At 41.1% G+C, this 27,726-nt stretch overlaps 1 protein-coding gene across 2 annotated transcripts in view; it reads right to left on the reverse strand.

Annotated features, from left to right (window-relative positions):
• LOC146352530 (proprotein convertase subtilisin/kexin type 5-like) overlaps nt 1-27,726 on the reverse strand; it is a 316,248-nt gene that overhangs the window by 64,364 nt on the left and 224,158 nt on the right. For both annotated transcript variants that reach the window (XM_084834270.1, XM_084834271.1), the window contains exons 9-10: nt 25,564-25,664; nt 146-249 (exon numbers count right to left, since the gene is read on the reverse strand). In XM_084834270.1, the coding sequence (XP_084690396.1) occupies nt 146-249; nt 25,564-25,664 (205 nt within the window). The remainder of the gene's footprint in view (nt 1-145; nt 250-25,563; nt 25,665-27,726) is intronic.

A 27,726-nucleotide genomic window follows, 5' to 3' on the forward strand; every position in this document is an offset into this window, starting at 1 on the left:
TTTAACCTTGTGGCCTCATTTATTTTATTAATGTGAAAAGAGAGAAGCTGCATAAACTCTAGCCAGCAGGCAAAGCATTTAGGATTTTTCTTCTTTGAAAGTTAAAAAAAGATGTGTAATGATGAATAGGAAAGGACATACTCACCCTTGTAACCAGCAGCATTCGTTTTCCAGTCATTAGCAATCAGATGTCCCGCCCGTGAAGTCCTTACAATGATATGCTGAATATCTCTCCATGTCAGTAATCGACTAGGGAAGACAGTGAAAACCAGAGTTATTTTACTAAAAAGAAACAAGGAAGAATGGGGGAGGGGGGAACAGAGTTATTCCAAAGCAGAGAGGAAAAGCCTTCTGAAAGTATTCAAAACAACCAGACATTCTGTGTTAATAAAATATAACATAGTTCCATCTTCATCATTTTCAGGGCAGAGAATGCTTTTAAGACGGAGGAAGTGGTTAAAGGAAGTTACAGGAAGACTATTCTATGTATGTAAATATGCATGCACATCCCAATTTCAACACGGCAACACATCGTGATGTAGACAGTGCCCATAGTGGTTAGGACCGTAATGATGTTTCTTTCATACCTTAAACCTATAACAAAAAAACTATAATAGAATTCTATTTTCTATTCTAACTATAATAGAAAAACTATAATAGAATTGTATATCATTTATTTTACCAATATCATTGATATAATGGAGGATTTGGGGTGCTTCTAGACAAGGCTTTTATCATGCCATTGTCCTGCCTCATTCATAGAATTTTATGAGGGATCTAGACATTTTCTTCTTTTTCTTGTAACCCCCCTATGTTTTACTGCTGCTTGTTGCATCTTCTTACCAAAAAATCCATTAAGAAATCAAGATAGAATTGCTGCACAGTGCCTTCTGACTGGTAGCACTAGGACGCCTCCATCTGGAAGCACAGTCAGATTTTCTCATTATGAATGCTTCCAGGTGTAAGCCTTCCTGGCAATGGTGGTTCCTGTTATAGCAGGAGTTTGGAGCAGTGGCTACTAGCTTGCAAGATGGATGCCGCCCCCTTCCTAAATTGATCTGTTAATATATTTCAATTAGCAGCAATCAATACAGTTCATGTCCAGATTATGCTAGTCTGGCATGCTAGTACATCACTGTGTCAATTACCCACAAAAGCAGTAGGATTGCAGGAAAAGCTGGTCTTTGGAAGCACCTAAACAGTAACTAGAGATGAAATAGCAAAATAGGTGAGATTATGTTGTCAGGCAAAACTAATCCTATCCTCAGAGATAATTGAAAAGGGTTTTTGAATACATTTCAATTCTGAACTGAACACATATTATTTCAGCAATTGACAAATTCAGCTTTTTGATACTTTCAAATTCTTCTAAAACCACCACACATAAAGGGTTTTATGGTATTCTTCACATGCAATTTCTCAGCTGTTTTTAATAATAATAGTAATACTATTTGCACCACCGTCCTACAATTAAGTGAGAAGAACTATAAATGAGCAACAGAACTAATGTTTGGTTTTACAAAGATGGATAGCAAACAAAATTAAAGAAGGAAGTGGAAGCTTAAGTACTCATAATCACCTACAACCCCTTTATCTATGACCACTTGATTATATTTTGTAGTTTCTGATGTGCAAATGCTCTCATGTTCCCACTGATACAAATGAAAGTTGCTTGGAAAAATCCCTGTGAAGGAGTATATCAAACCTTCAAAAAAGGTGAACTGTGAACATTCTGGGAAGACGTAGAAAAAACATAACTATGTCTCTGATTTTCACAATACAGGCCAGTATGCAACAGGGCACTTACACCTCCACCGATTCTCCTGCACTCTGCAGATTCCTTTCCACAAGCAGCATCCACTTCTTATGCAAGGGAGATTTAGCACTTCCAGGGGCAACCCAAAATGAGTGGAAACACGTGATTCTGGAAGGAGGCAGATCAGCAAAGCTTGCATAATGGAGCTCTGCTGACCTGCCTTCTTCCAGAAATGAGCGTTTCCACTCATATTAGGATTTCCTCTAAGAAGCACTGAATCTCCTTTGCATAAGTGGTGGTTCCTGCTTGGGCAATGGAATTGGTGGGACCGACCTCTTGTGGAAGGGAAGTGGCAGGGGCAGAAACACTCCATTGGATACTGCCCAAGGAGTATTTGTTATTTTTCTAATCTATGTTAATATATTCCAGACAATGCTGTCTGATGCAGAGTTTAGTTTTTTGAAATGTTGGCTGGGTACAAGTTTTGTACAAATGAAAAAGCACAGCACATTGGGTTTTTTTTCTGATGTAGATTAAGTCTATGAGATTTTCTACATGCAACTCAGTATGGAGAAATATGTGGTTTGTGCTTGTGCTCTGCTGGATATGGTACTTTGCTTTCAGCTGTATGCACACAATTAAGATGATAAATGTTAGATTCAGGTAACCAGAACTATGGGGAAGCAACACACATGCAGAAATTAATGCAAACATGGAAGCCTTTTGTTGTGTAATACCTGGATTTCACTAGGCAACTAAGGACAGTATTGGTCCATTATGATTTCAGCTACAGAGTTCTTATAATTCAGACTCACATTGATAGCAGCTTCCTGCACTCTGCCATATCTGTTCAACATTAGATTAGAATTGTATATATCAGCTCTGCATACTGCATTCTTCTTAGCCAATGAGAAACTTACATAGCCAGTAAGTCACTGAATGAGTGAGTCTTAAGAGAGGGAGAAATGGTCTCAGAAGACATTCCTGGTCTGGTCTCAAGCGATTTCACATGCAACACTAAAAATGCCTTTTATCCACCAATGTATCACGTCTCTACATATCTCCAATGTGAATGTTGCCAATTAGAAAAGACTAGTAAGGCACAATGTAACTTTGGCATTTGCATCACGATCTATTTTGCATCTTTCCTAGCCTTCATGAACACAGATGTAGGGTTTAAATTTGATACACAGAATGGTGTCCTGATCTTGCACACCAACTTTCATTCTGACACAGCAATCTTCAAGAGAGATAGAACATTGCAGTATGCTTTGTATCTGTGCTGGTCTCCTTGAAAATGGATGCATCACAATCTATTTTCCAATCCCAACTCTCTTTGGTAACTGCTGGGGGCAGGGTTCCAGATGGCTTTGGAAATGCTGTTGTGAACACAAATGGCAACTTCCATTCCAATGCCTCAGTCTTCAATGAAGACACTGCATTGCTTTGTACTTTACGCTCTTCCTGGTACTTTCCAACATCTTGCCACTGCTCCCTGCCACCCTCAGCATCTGCTGCCTGAGTCCAGGCCTGGATAGGAATGAATAGGTTTGTGATCAAAGACTTTTTAAAATCTGATTGACCAAAACGTTAAGGAATGAAAAAGAATCTTGACTGCATCTCATAATACCTGTTTTTGTACATGTGCCAATACATCTGGAGTGACTGATCAAACATAATACAGGCAATTTCACAAATATTTAAAAATATAATATTCCAGTAACCCCAGAGCCATAGTTTAAAAAATCTAGATTGGAATGTCCTGAAACAAATCTCATAAATGTATCTTACATGCTGCAATTGGGCTACATTTGCCCATACAAGGCACAGAACACAAAGATATAAATATTTATCTGTTCCATTTGAGGGCTTATGGAAAAAGTAAAAGAGGGATTTCTACCCAGAAATCCTGCACTGTGATGGCCATTCTGCTTTTGGTTCTTATTTTAAAGCTTTATAGTCATGCACCATTATCTTTTCCAAAGTTCTGCCATGTCACAAAGCGCACCTGAGTGGTTAGATCTATTTGTTGTTATTCTTTGTTGTCACTAGAGGACACTGTGGTGTCTACTAATCTGCCACATATTCAAAATGGCCACATTTTAATTACTGTTCCTTATATTAATTGATATATTTTGATTAATATCTCCAACATTTACTACTTACTATTAAGATTAATCTTTCTTAATCCATATAATGAAAATATTTAGTTCTGTGGTGGACCTGGACATGAACTGCTTGAGTTGGGGGCCAGCTGTGCTGGGACTAATTTCTCAAAATGTATTTTGAGTTTTGCTAGGTTTGGCAATTTAGCTGTAGCGGGTTTGAATTCAATAATTTACTTTCCTGCTGCTCTTCTTGTATAGGTATACCTGGCAGTCTGGCAAGAGCTGAGAAAATCAAACAGTAGAAGAGAATTGTACTAGCAGAAATACAGAGAGGAAGTGAAACATTATTTACTCTAGAGAGCATGATTTTTCTTTAGAACAAGGCACACGCTCCCTAGAGGAAATCACTGTTTTTTCCCTGCTGTTGGAGGCAAATTCAGTGGTGGGGTGTGGCCCTCAGTGGCTTCTGGGAGTTGGGGGGAATTGGCCCCCAGAGCCCCTGCATTGAAAGAGCCTGCCAACTAATAGATGTGATTCCCTTCCAATACCTCTGGCTTGAGATCAGAGTATCTAAAGGAACTCTTCCCTGTTTGTACCTCTATGGACTTTAGGTCATGTCTAGAGGCCTCCTCTGAGTGCCCCTACTAAATGAAACTGGCTACAAGAGAGAGGTCCTTCTCAGTTGTGGTGCTCCAATTATGGAATGTCTGCCGCAAGGAGGCTTGCGTGATACCCACCATATTATATTAGGGTTCTAATAGTGACCCATATACAATGTCTTCTCAAGGGGCAAGTGCCCCATTCCAACGCCATACCCCTTTATCATTTTCCAGCTCTTTAGCACCATTAGGTAATAATTATGACACATATTTTTCAGGAGTATTTTCCCTAACATCACCAGAGTTTCAGTAACTTGCAGATTCTAGCAATCTCTGTATGCTTTACCTGGTTTGATATTCCTAAGAACACCCAGAGTCTACAAAGAACTCCAAGTGCCTGACTGTCTTCTGTTTTAGAATCATGTGGCTTAGGAGATATACCCAAGATCATGACTCTCACTTCAAAATGCATTGTGTGTTCCATGTTGCTGGTTCGGATTAGAGGTGTGCACTGACCACAATCTAATCTAGATTTGGACTAGATTAGACTTCAGAAAATTCCTATTTTCCTATTGCGGTTTAGACTCGTGGCAGCTTTTCCCCTCTGCAAGGGTGGGGGCCTATTACCCTTGGAGGCCAATTGATTCTGATGGATTCCAGAGGGCTCTTGGGGATTTTCCTGCTGGTATGGCTGGCGGTTCTGTTGAAGCCCTAGTGTGGAATGCAGAGATGACTAGGGCAGCTGACACGATCACTCCCAAGCGCCCTCTCCCTCTGAGCAGAGCCCGGGCTGCTCCTTGGTATACACCTAGGCTGAGGGCAATGAAGCAAGAGGGAAGACAGTTAGAATGCAGGTGGAGGAAGACTTGTGCCGAGTCTGACCAAGACCAGTTTAGAGCTCATTATCGAGCCTACTCTGTGGTGGTGAGGGTGGCAAAGAGAGAGTTCTTTCCCACTAGCATTGCATCTTCTCAGTGTTGTCCAAAGGAGCTTTTCTAAGTGGTTTGTGGCCTTCTGCAATCTGGGCCAGGAAGAGAGATGGTGGAACCCTCGGTAGCATGCTGTTACAAGTTTGCACAGCATTTTGAAGATGAAGTTGCTCAGATGAGTCACAACTTGGACACCACAGTTAGTGCAGCTCCACTAGTGTAGGTGTCCAGAGCACAGTCTGGTCCAGTTGTATTGGATGAGTTTCAGTTGTTGAGGCCTGAGGATGTGGACAACGTGCTTGGCCAAGTCCGGTTGACAACCAGTGTGCTTGACCCTTGCCCGTGATGGCTTATTACATCTAATAAGGAGGGGATGTCCAACTGGGTCCAGGAGGTTATCAACTCCACCTTGAGAGAGGGAGTGGTGCCAGTCTCTTTAAAAGAGGCAGTAATTAGGCCATGCCTGAAAAAGCCCCAGAAGGTGTTAACAACTATAGGTCAATTGTGAATATCCCCCTCATGGGCAAGGTGCTTAAGTTGGCTACTCCAGGCATTCTTGAATGAAATGGATTATCTAGATCCATTTCAATCAGGCTTCAGACCTGGTTTTGGGACAGAAACTGCTTTGTTCGCCCATGTGGGATTACCTTTGCTAGGACAGGGACAGCGAGAGTGTGACCCTGTTGATTCTTTTGGACCTCTCAGGGGCTTTTCGTACCATTGACCATGGTATCCTTCTGGACAGGCTATCTGGGCTAGGAGTTGGAGATACTGCAGTGGTTCTGCTCCTACTTGCATGGCCGATTCCAGGAGGTGGTGCTGAGACATTATTGCTCTGTCCCTTGGCAGTTATGCCATGGGGTGCCACAGGACTCTATTTTATCTCCCATGCTGTTTAACATTTACATCAGACTGCTGGGAGGGGTTATCTGGAGAAATGGACTGAGATGTCACCAATATGCAGATGATACCCAGCACTATCTCTCCTTTTCACCAAATTCAGGTGAGGCAATGGGCATTCTGAACCAGTGCTGGGTGCAGAAATGGACGGGATGAGGTCCAGTAAACTGAGACTCAATCCAGACAAGATGGAGGTACTGTTAGTGGCTGGTTCAGCTAAGCGATGTTCAACCTGGTCTGGAGGGGGTTGTGCCCCTAAAGGATCAGGTTCATAATTTGGGGGTGCTCTTGGATCCCTCTGGTCCTTGTGGACCATTCTTCTGAAAATGGCAGACAGTGTAAAGGTGGCCTTAAGAAAGAAAACTGCAAAATTTCTGAAGGATAAGTGCAGAGGTTTATGTGCATGAGGAGCCCTCAAATTTGTGGGGAGTGAGTGATTTGCTTCCCCTTCCCTCTCCCTATGTTCTTTTGGGACATTTGTATGAACATGGCACACATCATAGAGGTGTCTGCAAGCAAGAAACTGCAAAGTTTAAGAAGGGGTGGTGCAGGGACTAGAGAGTCATGATTATTGAAAACCAGTTTAATACTTTTTCATAAAGAGGCCTAGAGGCATTGGAAGAATGTCCATCTCACAATCCCATCCTTGCCTTCCCACAAAACACAGTGATTGCAAAGCCCCTGGTAAAACATACAGTATGATGTGGGCCTGTCAGTCACTCAACACCACTTCCTTCCCCCATCAGTGAAATGAAAACAAAAGCCATCAGTTTTGGAGACACTGAATTGTGACCAAAGCCTCCAAGTATGTAGGGTCCAGCATACAGATCACTTTGGAGAGAAGCCCGTTTCAATTTGGGAAGTGATACAGTCCAAAGGGGCCCTATTTGGCTCAGGCTTTGGATGAGTCCGATGCACACCCTTAGTTAGGATCAATGCTGATTCAACCTTTCTGGGTTTGTGTGTACTGTGCAGGTAAAATTGTGAGCACTAATTGGTAGCAGGATTCCAGAGAAATACCCCAAAGGAACTGTAGTAAAAAGTTAAGACTGTTAAATTCTTCTGCTGCCACTTACATGCTTAGACTATCTCAAGGAGATGCTATGACCCTCTTGCCCCCACCCTCTACAGGTGAAGCAGCCATTCAACAGTCTAGTTGCTTTTATTTTAAGCTGTCTAGACATTAAACAGTATCATTTATTCATATGGAACTCTTGTTGAGCTGGACATATCTGTCATTAACAAGCTGTGAATCCCTTTCCACTTTGCTAATTTTCTTGATAGGCTAATGAGGAAATTCACACAGTGTCCCAGCTAAGAAGCAAAAGTGGTCCTACAACTCCCTCTCCCTTCGTCTATGTAAAATCTCCAAAGTGCACGTATCAAGATATCATTAAGATAATATATTCTTCCTTGTCTGTCTTCCCTCGCCCCTGTTGTGACTTCATCAAAGCTGAGGTTTCCGCTACAGCTTAATCCCTCTTCAATTAAAACTATTTTTCATAAACTTGAGTCCTCAACACCAACCTCATCTGCCTGGACCACCAGGAAATTATGCAGTCATCTGTAAATTCAGTGCTTTCTTGGATGGGATGAGAACAAGTAGATCTGAACATAATGTTCTAGGTAAGCTTGTACTAATGACTTTTAAAGTATATGTCAATGGTTTATACTATTTTCCCCACATCTGTTCATGTATCTTAATATTTTATCTGTACTTTCCTCATAGATAGTACAAGTGAGACCTGCAACAAAATGTGCTCTCTCTCTCTCTCTCTCTCTTTCTCATTCTCTAGGTGTGTGTGTGTGTGTGTGTGTGCACAGTCCATGGTGAATCATGCCAGGGAAATGTGGAGAAGGGATGAGGACTTATTCCTTCATTGCACAACTCTATTATTCCCTTATTGCAGAATGCCTGTATTGCTGGGATGGGGCTGAGACAGGCAGGCTTCAATGTTTATATTCTTATTTTGTGGGGTGGTTAGTTGGTAATGCTGAGAGACTGGCTTGTGACCACCCTATAATGTAATCCAAGTACAGTCTTCTTACATTGCTACCTCTAGTCCCCTTCACCCCACTCACAAATGCAGGTACTTGGTGTTCTTACTCCTCTCTTAGAGATCAAAGGGTATCTGAAATGTACTGGAACTGCAGAGGTGTGTGATCCCCATCTGGCCCGCCAGCTCTTGGGCAAGTCCTTGCCCCTCGTAGATTTTCCCAGCTCTTATCTCCAATCAGTGATCAGAGATGAGAGCTGGGATTCAGCACCAGCAAGCACTTCCCAGGGCAGCCTTTCTGCAGCAGCTGAACTGAGAATTAAAATTCAGTAGAATTCAGAAGTGACTAAGTCTGGCTGGATCCTGCCCATTGCTTAATCTTGAGTAGACATGCATAGATTGTGCTGTAGCTTGCATGCCTGAAAGCTGTTGCATGAAGGCTTACTCCTGAGTAGACCTGCCTAGCACTTGTAGTAGGTGTCCTTGACTACAGATTCTAAATGTAGTTTGTTTCTGAGTAGAAGTTGAATTTGTGTGTGTGTGGGGGGGGATTTTCAGCTCTGCCCACTTCTGCCTGTGGCCCTGACCACTTTTGCTTTTGTCAGCACCTACTTTACCTTTGGCCCTGCCCACTACTGGAATTTGGGCCCCCAAAGCTTCCCTGAAACAGATTTCGGTCCTCAGACTGAAAAACATTAATCACCCCTGCAAAGACATTATATTTACAGGGAGGTTAGAGAGGGAGAGAGATGTCATATCACTGTGATGGGCAGAGATGGGAGAGGAGAGGAAATGAACAATAAGTTGTCACTGTGGGGACACTGTGCATGTCCCATTGTCTCTTTGTTTTTTCACCCTCTCTCTGAGGCAGCCACCTGTTCTAGGAACCATGGCCAGCAGCAGCATGGAGGAACACAGCTGCCTCAATGGACTTTTTTTTTCAGTGGTTCCCCTGGCAGGTGGGCTTGGCTGGAAAAGTTCTCAGGAGATGCCTTCTGGCTTCTCCATGGGAATTTGGAGGGGGCTTGCTTGGCAGGGAGGATCTATGATCAGTTAATGGCCATTTTGGGCTGCACATGGTTTCATTCTGTGTTCCTTCGGCACTCAACCTTGAACAAATGCTTATGGAAGAGCTTGCACTAGAATTAGACTTAAGTCAGGAGCTGCCAGGACTAGGACTGGAAACCTGCATATCTGTGGGCTAATACCATATGTGGTGAACCACAATGTGCCGTGAAGCCTTTGGAGACTCAAAAGTGAGCCCAACCCACCCAGGCCAGTCTTGGCTCTCCCTGACTTGATAGGACTAGTGTCTTAAGTCCTTTTTGCCCAGTGGCTGCCTAAGGTCCAGCACTGACATTCACACAGTACTGTAATAGGTAGGTTCTATACCAGTTCCTATGCTTCTACTTGTGCAAGAGGTTAAACCATCTCTTGTTCAACTGGCAGAACGTTGCATAAGAAAAGTGAAACTAAATGCAATGCTCTGTGCAACTTATAAAACAGCCTTTCCACATTTGGAAGATACTTTCTGTATGTAGGTTACTTTTGCATGCAGAACATATCTAACCCAGGATATCTAACAAACATAACTGTGAAGCTATTGCAGAGACAATGGCTGAAATGAACTACTGAGATACTGAAATCTTCTTGACTGTTAAAAAAATGTGCTTGAAACATATTTAATGAAAGTAACTCCAACTTAAGTCAATGAGATGTACAAATATTGGGAAAGCCCTGGTTATGCTTATGGTATTTATTTGCACAAACACTGCAGGGAGTGTGTCTCTCTTATTGAGAGTGTCAGAGAAAATGTTACTTTTCATTGGTGCAAATCTGAGATAATGCAGAATGAAATAACAGAAATGAAATAATCTCACTTATGTAGGACAATGCTAATTACAAACAGAAATTATCTTTGTCACAAAAGTTTTGGAGATCTAAGATATATAATAACAGTATCATCTAAATGTAGATACAGATTTTTGTAATTTCTTGTATTCATTTCATTTTAACTGTCATGAAACTCATAGAATTATGGACTATTTTGGTGACTTGACAGATTTCGTTTGAATCTGTGTTTGGTTTCTGCAAAGTTGCTGCACTAATTTTTAGTTATCTGGAAACTGATGAGAAACACTTCTAGAAAGAGAAAGATGGGAGAGAGTAGGCATTTATGGCTTGTAAGATTGAACTGTATTCTGTTTCAGTTCACGGCATATGCAATATGAAGTTGGACCAAATCAGCAGCACCATTAGGAGCCCCATATAAAATCCTGCAAGAAATTAATGTTCCTCAAGCCTCCTTCTCCCTCCCACCCTCTGCCAGACCTTTCTGAAAATCCTATTTTGGTTATTTATGAAGGTCCAAGTGAGGTGTAACTTTTACTGAAAGAAAAATGTTATTACTGAATAATTCATGTATCATTTTAAAAAGTAGTGGCTGACTACTTTCAGTTATAGTTACCTACAGCTTTTTATGTTTACAATAGAAAACCCATCATGCATAATCTCTATACAACAAATGCCAGCTCATACTGTGTTTCACTAAGAACGTAGGAACATAGCAAGCTGCCTTATATGGATTAAGACCATTGGTCCATCTAGCCCAGTATTATCAACTGGCAGCAGCAATCCAGGTTCCCAGGCAGGATTCTTTCCTAGCCTTACCTGGAGATCCCAGCGATGGAACCTTTTGCATGCAAAACAGCTGCTCTAACAATGAGCTAAAGCCCCTCCCTACATTAAAATATAGAAGCCCTGACACCTGCCATTCCACTTTAACAACAATTCAGTTCCAAGGTTATTTACAAGTTAGCCACCATTTTTATTCCCACCAGAAAAAGGGAGAAAATCACATTTCCTGTGTCAGGCTGTTTCTGTGCAAACAGGAATGATTTAGCTTGCCATATAATGGCCTGCTTCAGATGCAACACTAAACCCATGGTTCCCAACCGTGGGCTTAGATGGTCATGGACTAATGATCAATAGTCAGGGATGATGGGGCTCAAACTTCAACTATACCTGGGGCTCCAAATTTCGAAAATACTGCACTCAGCCAGGGTTTAACACTATGAGAATGGACCTTGGCCTTTTATGTGCCACCTTCCCACCCTCCTCTAGCATCACCATTAGGTGCAGGATGGTCTGTGTCTGCTTTTAAAATAACTAGAGTTCCCCATTACTTTCAAATTGGGAAAACTTGGATTAGCTTAAACGATCATTTCTTAACCAGTCAGGATCATAAACCATGGTTTGATCCAAACTTGTTTAAACAAACCAGAGTTCTGCTGAGTTTGGATGTAACAAAAGGACTCAAGTTAATTTAAAAGTGGAAGCAGATGCTTCCAATCTCTCCTTCACTGGTGTGGTCATGAGGAGGAGGGGAGGGGGCAAGAACCTAAGGCTCACTGCTGCTTGTGCACATAGCACTGAACTATGGTTTAGCATTACATGTGAAATGGATGATTGTACCTGTTTCAAGAATCCAAATTAATTAGAACATTATTTATGCATATCACATCTTCTTATCTTGATGTGATATGTTACCATGTGTGAGATCAGTATTTAAAATTATACTTGGCTTCCACCATCCTTTAAGAATGATTATTATAGATACTGACAAATAAACTTCTTTAGGAAAAAAGAAAGAAAGAAGATGATATAGCAGTGGCAGCAGAACCATCTCTTGGGCTGGGAACAGCACAGGATGGGGGAGAGAGGGGGAAGAAAGGAGTTCATGGGCTATAATGTGAGGTGCATGAAGGAAGACTCATCCAGAACTTGGAAGAGCATGTGCTCTTCCCAGCATTGGCCAAGTCCCCTGCTGCCCACAACCTCAGTGTTATCTTCAATCTCAGATTAGAGACCACAGCAGGAATTCCTTCGGGGGGGGGATTCCTCCAGGGGTGTGGCTTAGGAGTCAAGCCCCACCCCCTGAAGGAACCCAGAGAAACTCTGTGGGCCAGACTAGGGAGTCTGGCAGGCCAGATTAGGACCACAGGCCAGGGGTTCTGCACCCCTGAGCTATATGTTGATTAAACTTCCAGGCTACACACCCAGAGAAGAAGAGGAGATCCCTCCAATGAAGTCAGGGGCCCAACACATGTAGCACATGGCAAAGCCAAAGCAGAGATGGGAAAAAAGTAGTTCAGTCTGGATTTTAATGCAAACTTAACTCATTTGTGCTTTCCGGACCAATACACAAACTAATATGCAGTTATCCTTTGGTATTCAAGCTTCTCTGCGTTTTGCAATTCAGTTCTTCACTCAAATAATATGTACAAAATTTGTACGTTATGGGAAAGTATGCACAAAAACATATACATCCGTGAAAATAATGTACAGGGAAATTGCTTGCAAAGAATGTGTATATTAAGCAGAATTGTATACAAAAATGTGCACATTAGGAGAAATGTCCATAAAAGGGCATATGACTTTTTAGGCAGATTTTTTCTTTTTTTAAAAAAATCACAAACTGATGTAGAAATGGGATGAAGTTAAGTTTGGGAAAAAAGGAGAAACTGAGAGAAATTGAAATTGACAGATTCATCCATTGCTAATCCAAAGTACTGAAATTACTCCTGGTCCTGGTACACTGGCCATTGTTGCTGGGCCTACAAGACCATTGAGTCCATCCCCCTGCTCAGTGCAGGAAGCCTGATTCCCAGGCGGTCTGCCATCCAAGTACTAACCAGGGCTGACCCTGCTTAGCTTACAAGATCAGGCGAGATCAGGCACATCCAGCCAACTGATACATAGTACTGTTTATCAATGATGTGGCCCCCTCCCTGTGGCCCCTGTCCCCAGACCTGCTTTTCAGTATTACTTCATGTGTTAATTTTTCTGACACAGAATTACTCTTCCTGTCAGAATACAGATATGTCAGGAAAATGTTCTTTGAAATCTTAAATGGCAGCTTTCTTGCCTTTGTGTGATGTATGGTGCTAGGGAAGCTCTTTTTAAAGCTATGCAGAACAAAGTAGTTGCAAAACATATCAAAATTACAACCTTTCTCTATCTGAGTCACCAACCCAGACAAGATCTCATTAATCTTAACTGATTTAGCACTCAATCTCCCAAGAGATAGTTATTAACCTCTTGTTAAGCTTCTTGAAAACAGAAAAAATGTATTAAGGCTGGTAACCAATACAGATAGATAACTGGCCGCATTTCAAAAACTAAACAATCTTCTTACCAGAAAAGAATCCCCAAATGACTCATCAAGATTTGCTTACTGTTTTTGGATTATGCAAGCCAAACAGTATTTAGTATAAAACAGAATGAGGGGGTGGGGGAACCCTGAAATATAGAACTGTCAGCCAAATAATAAGAAACAGCAAATCTTCCACATATGACCCCACAAGGAATTACTTCCACCCTTCAATATTTCCAAAAGGGGTTATAAAAATTATTTGAAAAGCTGGAAGTGGAAGAAGTTTATAATTCAGTGCTGCTGAGGACTTCCCTTATGAAGGCTCCTCCTCCCTCAACTGTCACCACCTGCAGCTATTCCAGCAGGGTGCATGGAGGGTGATGAGAAGGACAGCACAGCCATTCCACCGCCCTTACTGAAATAATTAATTCCTCCCTCTTCCTTTCCCATTCCTTTTTCCTTGTGTGTTGTGTCTTTCTAGATTGTAAGCCTGTGGGCAGGGACTCTCTTGTTTAATTGATTATATATAAGCCGCACTGGGAGCCTTTTTGGCTGAGGAGTGGCATAAAATATTTCAAATAAATAAACAAAATAATTAGCACAGTCCAGTTTTGAATGTGACATTTGGGGCAGGGGGAGAAGTGGAGGGGAGATAGAGATAAAATGTACATAGAGCCTGTCCTACTTGAGTCCATGGAAAAACTGCAATTGACTTTAATGTGTACTATTCATTTGGCATAATGTAGTGTAGATGTAGGTGTGCTATTTTACATACTATATAACATAAGGCTCACAACCCATATATGCCCCCTGCCACCCCCAATTTGGTTTAAAAAATTGGGAGGTGTGAGGAGGAGGGGAAAGAATATCGCTACTCTGCTGAAAATATGATGTTGGGGGAGGGGAAATTAGGAATTAATTGCAGGTAAGAGGAGAGGGACAAAAGACTAAAGAGTCCTTTGCCCCTTCCTCTATCTATCCTCCTGGATTATTCATCACTTCCTACTTGTACAACCCTAACAGGTTCAGTTACTTGAAAAATAGGCTCATTTGGGAACAGCGGCAACAGCCTGTTCATCTCCTTGAGAGCAGGGGTGCACAACCTGCACCCTGGGGGCTGCGTGAGCCCTATCCACCATTTCATCACTGACCATACTGTTGCCACTAGTGCTACAGATCACTGTATGAAGGAGTAGAGCCTTCTGTAACAGGATTGGTGGAGGAGGGTGGAGAGTAGTGTGATCTGGAAAGAGCAACAGAAAGAGCGATCTGTATCAATATCACTGCACACGTGTGTGTGTGTGCGCGTGCGCGCATGCCTAAGTACATATGTACTTAGTACATATGCCCCCATCCCCTGAATCAGCATTGCATGCAGCTCTCAGAGCTAAAAAGGTTGTGCTTTAGAGGGTCACACATTCAGACTAGAGGCATTGTAGTCACAGGGTGGGTTCAAAAATGAATGGTTGGACTGCTGGTGATATTCTCTTAAGATGTGTTATCTATATGGGTGATATAGATGGAAGGTGGAGGTTCTTATGACTTGAAGGATGGGCAGGCCATTCCCAAATGCCACCAGAAAAGAAAACTACACAGCATTTCACTTAACAGAAAAAGTTTTAACTAGTAGGTTTCTGGAGAAGAGAGTACGGAGCACAACTGCTTTTGCCTCATACATCAACAACCATAAGCAACTTTCAGTTCTGAAGAGTAGACTGACAGTGCTTAGGGATGTACAAAAGTCACTTACCTGTAACGAAATTTGATTCACGGTGGGGGGGAGGCGCTCTGTCACTCCCCCCGAAATTCTGGCCGGGGAGGAGGTGCTCCGTCCCTCCCCCCTGAAATTCTGGCCAGGAGGGAGGCGCCCTGTCCCTCCACCCTCGAATCCTGGCCGGTCGGGCTGCAAATGGTGGTGGCTGTAGCCGCCGCCGTTTGCGTCCCTGCAGTCAGCCGTGATAGGCTACATAAATGTTTACGTACCCTATCACGGCTGAGTAAAAAACAATAACAACACGTGTATGCAAATGGCGGCGCCCATGGGCGCCGCCATTTGCATTCCTTATTTTGGCACGTCTAGTCTACGTAAACATTTACGTAGACTACGGCGAAAATAAGGTGAACGCAAATAGCGTAGACACTACGCTATTTGCATTCCCCTTATTTTTGCCGTAGTCTACATAAATGTTTACGTAGACTAGATGTGCCAAAATAAGGAACGCAAATGGCGACGCCCATGGGTGCCGCCATTTGCGTACGAGTGGTTTTTCTTTTTTACTCAGCCGTGATAGGCTACGTAAACATTTACGTAGCCTATCACGGTATTTTTTAAAAATCTAGCCGTGATAGGCTACGTAAATCTTTACGTAGCCTATCACGTTTTGTTGTTGTTGTTGTTGTTTTACTGGAAATGACGGCGGCGGCAGCCGGTCGGAAGATTGGCCACCGCTGCCGCCGCACCACTGCCGAACTGCCGCCGCTGCCGCCAGGAGGATTCGCCCAAGGTAAGTCCCATCCGGGGGGGGGGCGGGGGGGCAGACCATTTCGCCACCAATTTCGGGGGGCCGAATGCGCTGGCATTTGGCCTCCCTGAGATTCGTGGCGAAATTCTCTGACATCCCTAAGTGCAACGTGTACTCAGAGGTAAATTCTTCTGTATTCAGTGGGGCTTACCGTCAAATAAGCATGTATACAATTGCACCCTGAATCACTTAATGAGATGGAGGGATATGGAGTGGTCCCCTAGGAAGAGCATTTGTGTGTGAAGTGCTCCACTTAGCTGATCCCCTATTTAGCACTGAGAGAAAACAATGTGGGCTAGGGTGTTGCCCCAGGATTTGCAGTGAAGCAGAAGGATTAAAGGGTATCCATACAAGAGAAGAAAATATTCTGTTATGCTATGTGAAAGTGGCTAACAACACAATCCTAGACTACTCAGAAGTAAGTCCAATTGAGTTTAATGAGACTTATGTCCAGGTAAGTGTGTAGCAGCCTTACCTGGCAATAATGACTCAGACTGCACTGTAAGTGGCTTTCCAAATATTATATAGCACTTTACATTTTTTGCTTTAGCTTGTATTATTAACATCTTCAAAACCTTTTGTGTTGCAACTTCTCTGCTGTGCAATTAATTTGCAAGAAAACCATTCAGAAAAATATATAATGAAATTTAAAAAGGCTTATATTCGTAACATAACATTTCCCCCCTTTATGGTTTCCACAAAAATCTACCTCAAAAGGTCATAAACAGAACACAACACAGCTGCCTGGCTGTTCCACAAATTATCCACCACTCAGAGGCTAACAAACATCTTCCAGTATTTTCTGCAGCTTAAGATAAATCCAAATCCAATGATTCATCCAAAATTCACATTCTAATTTAATGAACACTGGGAATATAATTTACAGCTGAGGGAGCAACAAATTCTTCCTATTCTATAGAGAATTAACACATTTCTGTACCTTCCAGTTCTTAAGACTTCAAATAATATTGTCCTTTAGCCATAGTTCACTGATAGTACAGATAAGTAATGGGTCCCACATTTTTTCTCACTACCCCCAGGCATTATGTAAACCATAATATTCTGTCCAAAGAAAACTCTCCATAGTAGAGTTAGTGAGTTAGTTCAGGGATGTTCATGCACTGAGTTAGTTCAGGGATGGGGAATGTGTGGAACTCTAAATGTTGTTGGACTCCAACTCACATAATCCCCAGCTACTGGATATATTGGCCAGGGCTGATGGAAGTTGCAGTCCACCAACATCTGGAGGGCTATATGCTCCTCACCCCAGGGTTAGTTGGAATGACAATAATATCCATAAATCAGAGGCAAAATCTCCTCTAATGTGATGTTCTAATTCGCGGAGCTGTGAAACCCACTGTTTTTGATCTAATTTTCATGTGTGATGTTTTTATTGCTCATGTTTGGTGATACACGCTTCTGTTTCCAAGCATGTCAGTCCTGGTTTTATAATCGAGTATGTCAACATATAATCTCATCAATTATGAAAGGATAAATGTGTTTCCTTTGCTCTTTCTCCTACCATAGCCAAAAGCATGAGCTTTCACCCCTCGCTAACTTAGTATGCAATGTTAAATACATAAAAAAGGAGACAGTACAAAAAATGTCACTATCTTTAGGAGAGTTGTGTGCAGACGGCTAAGGATTCACAAGCATCCTTGTCCTTGCACTGATGAAGGGGCTTGATCTTTTGCACATGTTCCAACTGAGCATGCACAAAATGCTTGCAGGTGCTCAAGGCACCTGACACTCTTCAACACAGTTGCTTCCCCACTTCCCATCTCCCCTGGACTTACCAAATGTACTTATGGTCAACAGCAGGCGCTCTAGGTCCTTGCTTCCTTTCTGGCTAAGGAAGGGGTTGGGACTTCAAGTCCAAGAATCCCAGCTGGAAATATCCATTGACAGATGGGAAAGGACCCTCCCTCAGAGGAGCTGCAACACTGCCTGCAAAGCCTTATTCTCCTCCTGCCCAAGGTACGTTTGCTGGGACCAGATAGGGGAGGGGGTGATGGTCGGTGCTCATGGGTGACCTCCACCAGTTCAAGAGAAATTGAACAGTGGCACTTTCTTGTACAAGTGTCCCTATTCTTGCAACACCCTTACAGACAGCACTTGATAAACAGACTTGGTGTGCGCCAGTTCTGCTTACGTTTTTACAGTGTTTATGGAGCACGTGGCTGCCTCTGCTTTCATTTCTTTTCTCCAGTAATGGCTGCAAATATATGAGCTCATGTTTGACATTAGCTACAACACTGCTGGGATTCCATCAGTATTACTAATCCCCATGAGTAGTGTTTACATGGCCAAGCCTCAGTTATTATTAAAATCATATCATATTTCTAGAGTTAAGTTAGAGTTAATGGCGGTGGTAACATGGTTATAGTGCACAACAATGTCTTTATCTAAATGTGACCAAATAACAGTTATAAGAAGTTTCTTTAACAACCACCACCCTTCCTGAATTTTCCCTTTGCATGTTTGCTGGATAGTACTCCAGACGCTGAACTTCCTTTCACTTTAGAAAGTAGATATTCAAAGAACTGAATCCAGACTGGACTGGACGTATGAGAAGACACCCCTTACTAATTCAACTCTTGGAGCTACAGTTTTTGCAGTAAATTCAAGTGAGAAACAAAAAAACTCCTTAAACATAAGAAAACCAATCATACTACACCACTGCCTGAGCCAGTCAGACCTTGCAGGCCTACATCCCTGCTTCTCTAAAGCTCAGTGAGTCTTGCAACTAGCTATTATGAGGCTTTCTTTTCTTAAACCAGGATCATGATACTGTATGAAATAGCTACTCTTAGGTCATGAAACTTTTAAGCTATTATTATGCAAGGTAAAATTAAGGGTGGGTGTGGACTACTGCCCAGAAACCTGCCAGGAAGAAAAGCAAGTGAACTCCCAACCTCCTCTGCTCCCTATAGAGCATCACCACAGCACTGAAAACAACATACTTGATAATTGCCAGCCAAACTTTTATTTATTTATTTTTAACAATTAGCCAAAAAATGTTGGTGGTGCAAGGGGGAGTGGCAGAAGGGGTGCTAACCTCACAAGTAAATTCTGGGGTCTCTGAAATGTTCTCCCCATTGAAGCTTGGCTGGCACTGATGCTGCTATCATTTTGATGCCAGGTTGAAACATACTTATTTTCCCAGGCATTTTTAAAGTGTTGTGCTGGTTTGTTTAGTGTGCTCTGCTGTTTTTATGCTTTAGATTTATTTCTATTGTTATGTTTATTGTATTATATTGTGGCATGTTTTGGTTTTATGCCTTTCTAGAAGAAAGGGCTGTTTAAAAGATAGTAAATAATTTGGAGGGCATGACTTGCTATGGCCACCCAGAACTACTCCAGCTGGCTGACAGCTGCCATTTTTCTTTTGCAGAAGACTTCTGAAGTAATACCCCATGAGCTCCAGACAGTGACAGAGACTGTCATCCCACCAACCTGAAAATTGTCATCGCCACTGAAGAATGGCTGAAATGCCCCTCTTTTCCCACCCAAGAATGGGCTGGTAAATGAGAACATTTCATCACAGCACAATTTTTTCCCCTTTTGGGTTTCTGAATTGTGGGGAAAGAAGGAATGTGTATACATGGGCGGTCACAAAACTATTACTTCTTTTTTATATATACATTGCCAGAGAAAATAATATGTGCAATGTACTTGGCAAGTTTCTGGATTTATACCAAGTGGGTTATTAGTATAAGCATCTAAGAATGTCTAGATAAGGAATATTTTTGTGAACAAGAGAACCAGATAGGTTAAACTTTGCTCACGTTTAAGCTATAAGTAAGATAACTATGCTTTATCATTTACAGATTCTCATTTGTTAGTAGAAAAAAAGGGATTTTCGTTCCATTTAGGTAAATAATTTACTTTTTCTTTCACTTAGGTTTCTTTAGCTGAGTACTTAGCTGGCCATTTGCCTATAATAAGTTATGTCTTGATAACAGACTCTGAATTATGCAAATCCTGAAACACCCCCATCCCATAAATCAGAAACATTCTCCTGACCTGTTCAGAGTCTTAACATTTTATATACACACATTGGCTCGCCATCCCTGCCAAATATTTAGGAACTTAAAACGTCATCTTTAGCTACTGGATTTTTGTTTTTGCTGATGTGGCATTATATTATGAACAAGAAGAAAAAGAATACAATTACCCACTTGTGGAACTAGAACAAAATATTAAGCCTGCTAGGAGCAGATTGAGCATTTATGTCCTGCTTGCATATTACCCTATAAAAACATGAAGGCTACTGAATAATTAGGTTTTTTTTTTTTTTTGTCAGAGTCACATGAGTGTAGATCATAAAGGAAATTTGCTTCTGTTTTACAGACTATGCCTTCAACAATTGCAATAATACAATTGTATTTACAATTTACCCATATGTTAAAATCCCCCATAAAGAGGAATATGACAGCTCTCTTTTCATGTGATAAGCTCTGTGCTCTGATGATGACATGGGTTCCGGTCCACTTTGATAGTGACTGCAAACCAAAATGCTTATCTACGAGGTATCATGGCCTCTGAATCTGCCACAGGTACTATCAACAGGGGTGGGTGGGGTGGGCAGTGAAGCAGCCAAGTTCATGGATGACACCAAATGATTTCAGCGTGGTGAAACCCAAGGAGACTATGAAGAATGTTTTCACAGTGGATGCATGTGAAACTAAATGGCAAATGAGGTTCAGTGTAGTAAAGTATAAAGTGATTTGCACAATGGGCAATACATCCTAACCTCAGATATACACTGATGGGTTCTGAACTAACACTGACTAGCCAGGAAGGATCATGGGCTTGTGGTGGATAGTTCAACAAAAGGATGAACTTAAACTGGGCCATCATGTAGCAAGCTCAGAATGAGCATTGAACTTGTAAACTCTTCCCTCTCTTCTCCTCCTCCCATTATGCACTGGCTTCAGGGCTGTAATCCTGGTTTGTTTAAACCAGAGTTCCCTATTATGTTCCAAACAGGCAACTCTGGCTTAATGGCATTTACTAACTGGGATCAAACCATGGTTTAATATCCTGATTAGTAAACTGATATTAAGCCAGAGTTCCCCATTTTGTATGTTACAGGGAACTCTGGGTTAAACAAATGAGGATCACAGCTCCAAAGCAGGCATGTGATAGGAGGAGGGGAGGGGAGAGGGAGAAGCACATGGTGCTTATTCCAGAATTGATAAACCATGGTATAGCAAGCCAGGATTATTATGCGTGAACTGGCCTGAAGTGTGGATGGAGTGAAAGAAGGCAAATTCCCTGTTAGGGATTATTAGAAAAAGGGATTGAAAATAAAACTGCAAGTATTGTAATATGTTTACATAAGTATATGATGTGACACCATTTGGAGTATTTTGCACACTTCAGGCCACCTCATCTCAAAAAAAGATACTGCAGAACTTGAAAAATTCCATGAAAAGGTAGCTAAAATTATCAAGGAGTTCAATTTTTCCCTATAGGGAGTTCTTTTTAGTTTAGAAAAAAAGGACTAGTGGTTTGTAAAGTATGCAAGTTGTGGAGAAAGGGGACAAAGATAAAGTTTTCTCCTTTCTCCATAATACTAGAATATAGGACACCTAATGAAATTCATTGGCCATAGGTTCAGGACAGGCAAAAGGAAGCACTTTTTCACATAGTACATACATAGGTTATGGAAATTACTGCCAGAAGATTTGGTGATAGCTACCAATATAGGCAGCTATAAAAGAGAATTAGACAAATTTATGACTACTAGCCATGATGGCTGAATGGAATTCTATATTCGGAATTCCAATTCGGAATTCTACAGCCAAAGAATAGTATTACTTTCATATCCTGTTTGTGTGGCATCTGTTGGCACCTGTGGAAACAAGTTGCAGAACTAGATTATATTCCTTCATTATTGCCCCATAGTCCTTTTGGGTGAGGATTCTGAACCAGGTGCCTACTGGATAATGCAAAAGGCATGGTTCCAGGCCATTCTATGGTACCACAGTGTACAGTTCCAAGAGAGACTGCTGCTCCTTTAAATTCCTTGCAGCTTCACCTGAGGGTAAGACACTGTCAATCATCAGGCCCTGCTTGAAGATAGAAAGAAGAATTTGGCTTTGGGTTTTATCAGAGTGACTCCTGCTGTACCTGGGAACTCTCTGAAGTCCTGTGACCAACATCTTGTGGACATCTGCTTCAATCAGTTTCCTAGAATCTTTGCCCAAACAGGATAGTTCTAAGAATTAAGGAATTTGAAGCAAACCAGTACGAAGAATAGGATAATCATGTTTGTGGTACTGGGGAGGTCTTAGACTATGACTTGACCTTTATGACATATTTAGCATAATGATTTGTTTAGCCCTGCTGAGATTTATCTACAAGCACTGTCTACAGTCTCAATATACAATTTAGACATCATATAATTCCCTCTAACTGATGAAAATATTTGTTCATGCTATTCTCACCTGCTCTGATATGATTTCCTACAGTCTGATAAGCAACTGCAGGAGAAAGTATTGCAGTAGCACAGGTAAGTAATATTTAGGACTGGGAGACATGCCCCAAAATTACTTGAACACAAGTACAAATATACGAAAATAGAAATGCTTGCTCCAGGCCATTGAATTATAAACTATTCCTTCTAAGCTGTACCTTCTTTGTAGAATAGTCAGTTCTCAAACTGCGTTTTAGTGGAGCCAGTTTAATGTGTTCCTCCCTAGCTAATGCTTCTGTTGCTGCTGAATTTACTGTATCCCTGCTTGTGCAACTATCACAAACATCTATTGGATAATGCCAACAACATCACTGATGGCAAGAAACATAGTTCTTTGCTCCACATGCAGTCAGTATTGACTTAAATATTTTTTTTAAATTATTTGTTCAGCATAAAAAGGTAAAGGTGTCCCCAGCCAGTCGGGTCCGTCTCTAGGGTGCGGTGCTCATCCCCATTTCTAAGCTGAAGAGCTAGTGCTGTCCGAAGACGCTTCCGTGGTCATTTGGCCGGCATGACTGAACACCGAGGTGCACGGAATGCTGTTACCTTTCCCACCGAGGCGATACCTATTTATCTACTTGCAATTTCTTGCTTTCAAACTGCTAGGTTGGCAGAAGCTGGGACTGAAGACGGGAGCTCACTCCGTCACGCAGCACTCGGGTCTCGAACTGCTGACCTGCCAACCTTCCAGTCTGCAGTTCAGCGTCTTATCTGCAATTTATCATAATTTATAGCAATGCAATGAATTTGATATGTATTTTTTTGCTGAATCCCTGTACTTGTATGTAAAACATACATCTAATGTTGGAAAAGAAATTATATTAAGTGAATCAACAGGACGGAAAAAAACATGAAATATTTTAACTACTAAGGGGGAAATCTTACACTTGTAGAAATCAACAACAATATTCCAAATGATTGTAATAGACTGGGACTGCAGCCTCCAATAAGTAGGCTAATTCTGAAATAAAGGGGAAATATGGTTAGGGTCAGATTGCAAAATCTGATTGGAATCTTTGTTTTTACCTAACCCAAAGAAAGCATATTATTTCTGCCAGCAGAACAAACATCCTGCACACCCCTATGCACCTCCTAAATCTGCTCCAGATGGTTGGGGAACCCTCTGGAAAAGATCTGGAGGGCATGCAGAGAGTGCAGGAAGAGGAGAGGAAGGGGAAGTCCTTTTGTATGAGCAGAGGTCCGCTCACATGATGTTGGATGTAGCTCATGTTGTATACAAATGTAGAAAATACTAATTTCAGAAAAGCATTGTATACTGTTGATGATTAGTATGTGCCATGATCATTTGTTCGCATGTTTCTTTGTAGAAGAGGGAGATGTAGGACAGCAAACCATTTGGTTCCTCCCAACCCTGAACTATTTCTATATAAGGTGGTAATTATTAGTAACTTTAAATAGTGATGTCTCAGTTTGCTTATTTTCCTGTTCTCTTTCCTTTTGTGTGCATGTATGTGTTGTGTCATTTAGATCAAAAGTTTGTGGGCAGGGACTGTCTCGTTTTTAATCTTTGTATAGCGCTTAATAAATTCTAAGTTCTTAACAACAACAACAACAACACAATACATTTAAAACCCAAGTTAGCATGGATTTATGGTTTGGGTGCCCACATATTTTGACAGTTCATATACAAGAATACTTTGCTTTAAATGTCAGATAATCAGAAGCAATGTCAATTTGTTAAATAACTAATCATACAATTATTCAAAATATAAAATGTTGGCATATATAATTTGAGTGTTATCTGTAAACCAGAGTTATGGGAAAACTCTATGAGTAGTTTAAGATGTGATTGAAAGAGATATTTTCAGATAATATGGTTATATTAACTTTTCTCCAAGCACTGCATTAAGAACAATGTTATTGTAACAAAAGCACTAATATACTTAAGACAGTATCAGCTTTTTAATAATGATCTTTTATTGTCTTTTATTCAATTTCTTATGTCTTTTACATAATCCCTTACTCATGTTATGTAAATTCAAAATAATTATTTAACAGGTGCTAAATGATGTCTCTGAATTATAGGCTTTAGTGTAGTGAAACTAAAAGAGCAAGTTGGTTGCAACTACATTTGTTTTCAGTGGAACTTACTGAGCTAACTGGGGCCTACAGGGAGCAAAGTGACCTATCTCCTGCCACATCTGAATCCTGGCAGAAGGTGTGTGGGTGGTTTTGCTGGGCTTTTCAGCTGGCATATCTCTTCAGTTTCAATGATCAACTGAAAACAGTGGTGGTGGTGGAATTTTGCTACACCAGCTCCAGACTGAGATACCCGAGTAGCATGGATTGACCCTGTCTTGGGGTAACAGAGTAGCTTTGGATCAACTAGTTCCAAAACTGGCTATAACCCAGCCTGCTCCTGGAAAACCCAATTTTTTGATCCTATGCTTGCTACTTCTGGCAGGAACACCACCAGCTGTAGCTTTATACCCAAGGAGCTCTCTGTGGGTAGTGGAGGCCTCTGCAGTAGTGTGCCCCCCAGCAGAGCTCCTCTCCACCATTAGAAGCAGCTATGCCAAATCCTAGCCACCCTTAGCAGGCAATATCAGAGGGTTACGATTACTTTCTTAGTCATGACTAATCTTGGCTGGATTGAGGGCACTGTTTCAAAGTAATATTTAAAATAAATGAAAACAAATACAATTGGTTACACACTATATACTCAGAAACCAAGTACAACTCTGATACATGCACACAAATATGGTCACAAATCTGTCATTTGGTGAGGAACAGATGATGATATTTATAAAAGCTGATTGTGTCACTTGCATATTTCTTCTCTTTCCCTTAAAACCATTCCACTTCATATGGAATTTGATTTTGTATTTATAGCAGATAATACAGTAATACCTACATTCCTGATGTTGTACATGAGCCTGCAGTATGATAAACCTCTTAATGAGTGGCTAGAAATAACTTTAAGCAAGTGAGTGTATTAGAACGTAACCACAGTCTACATCGAGCTTTAATTAATGTCGGGAAAGTGCTCACATGTCTTGGGGTAAAACTAATTTATCTTGTGATAAATGCAACCAAAGAAATCTCCTACATCCTAATGACCTTTATTAAAAAAAACCCAACTTAACTCTTACTTTGCTTCCAGTGCCAGTGCAATGATTCCTGCAGCCATCGGCGCAGATGCTGATGTTCCTGTGTGGCTGTCCGTACAACGTTGCCTTAGATCTGTAGTGATCTGGAAAAAAGGAAAGCATGTAATTGAGAATGTTGTTGCAGGAGTCAAAATATGTTTCAGTGGTCCAAGTGACTTATGGGCTTTTGAAATTCCTTTTATCACTGAGTGGGTACAACATTTTTGAAATAATCTTTGTTTTCAACACCTTGAAGCTTGTGGATATGCAAACATGATTTGCCTCCCAGAACAGCAGCGAAGTTTCAGGCAACAAGCGAAATCCAAAGCCATTAAAATCATTAGTAGTTTTATCACTGAATTTGGTCGATGATTGAAGTCTCCTTCAATACTTTATGGTAATATTACATGCAAAATTAAACTCCATCATTCTATAAGTTTTATACTTTCTGGGACAAGACTAACAACTTGTATTATCTGCACCTGAATAACAGGACAATACATTTTGTCTCAGTTGCTCAGCTGCAACACCTGAATCACATCGTGCACTGTGTCAAGAAAAGCCTGTTTACTCATTTAAGTATGTGCTGCAGGAAATCACAGCCCATCCAGAGTTTTCTGTATCTGTATTGCACATATGTTTTAAAATACATGTTTTCAAACACAAATGTTATTATTTTAGTGTATACAACATGAGTACATACTATAATTATATAATAGTCCTGAATGATTAACAGCACAATGTTATGCATGGTTACTCAGAAGTAAGTCCTCTTACATTTAATGGAGCTTACTCCCAGGTTAAGGGTGCAATCCTTTGCATGTTTAGACAGAAAGAAGTGCTACAACTCCCAGCATTCCCCAGCCAGCATAGCTGGGGAATGCTGGGAGTTGTAGGACTTTTTTCTGCCTAAACATGCATAGGATTATGCCCTAAGTGTGTCTAGGTGTCAGAAGACTGGGATTTTATATAGTCTCTTTCTCTTCAACCCTTAAACAAAAACAACCAGAAAATTAAGAACATTGCAGTCATGTCTAAAGACATTCATATCAATCAGGAAATGAATCTGATACCCTGATTATTTTTATGATTTCATCATAAGTTGTTATGGGAAAATGTTATTGAAATGTAATGGAAAAACGGCAGCATGCAGTGCCTTATAGCAGAACTGGATACAAGTCACCCAAAGGAGGGTTTATACACTTTGCATCAGTTATAAAAATAAGTAAAAGTATAATGATCATTTACAAAGCATAGTCTCAGAGAACAATGTACAAAGCTGCTAAAACAATAATGTGGAATACCAATTGAAAAGATAAATGCAACTGCCAGCAGAAAAGTTAACAGGGTGCCAAGAAGGTGACATGCCACAGAAGTTAAGTTTTGCATGTGCTAGAATAACTTGGAAGTCAGAATAATAGTATGCAGGGAGGGAAATTATGTGAGAAGCAAGTTCTTGCTTTCTCAACAGTGGTCAATAATAAAACACGTACCCCATGCCAAGCTTAATGCTTTTGTATCCAGGTCTACTCAAAGTACAATGCCAAGATCAGTAAGAACACCCCTCCTGTCTACTTATCATGGACTTGGCCTTAAATGCCAAGTTTTAAAGCTTTGTCACAGCAAATCTTCATAAATAAAGGGTAAAATGCTTCAAGTCTCCCAGGCCCACAGCCAAAACATTTGTGGTAAAGGGGGGGGGGGCTGAGGATAAACAGAGGTAGAATGTTGGCCCAAGACTGGAGTCCATATGGTGTCTCTTTTCCTAGGGCTAACACTTTCAAGGTGTAATCCTATGCATGTTTAGACAGAAAAAACGTCCTACAACTCCCAGCATTCCTTAGCCAGCCATGCTGGGAGTTGCAGGACTTTTTTCTGTCTTAACATGCATAGGATTGTGTCTTAAATGTCTTGCTGCATCATTCAGACACTAATTCCTGCCTTCATTGACTCCGCTCATCCCACCATCCATGGTGCCACCTGGAGCAGGTTGCTTCACCCTGCTGCATGGCAGGGCTGGCCATGACAGGGCGGTTATTTTAAGTCAATGCAAAACAACAACCAAATCTTAATGTAGGTACTCTATTACGTTTAAATTAAAGCTATATAATTTATTAATTAAATTTCATTGTATTCAAATTACGTAAGTTAAAAACAAAGGCCAAA

Source organism: Heloderma suspectum, chromosome 2, assembly GCF_057233095.1.
Source record: "Heloderma suspectum isolate Gila_16-S chromosome 2, 16-S_ref, whole genome shotgun sequence".
NCBI lineage: Eukaryota > Metazoa > Chordata > Lepidosauria > Squamata > Helodermatidae > Heloderma > Heloderma suspectum.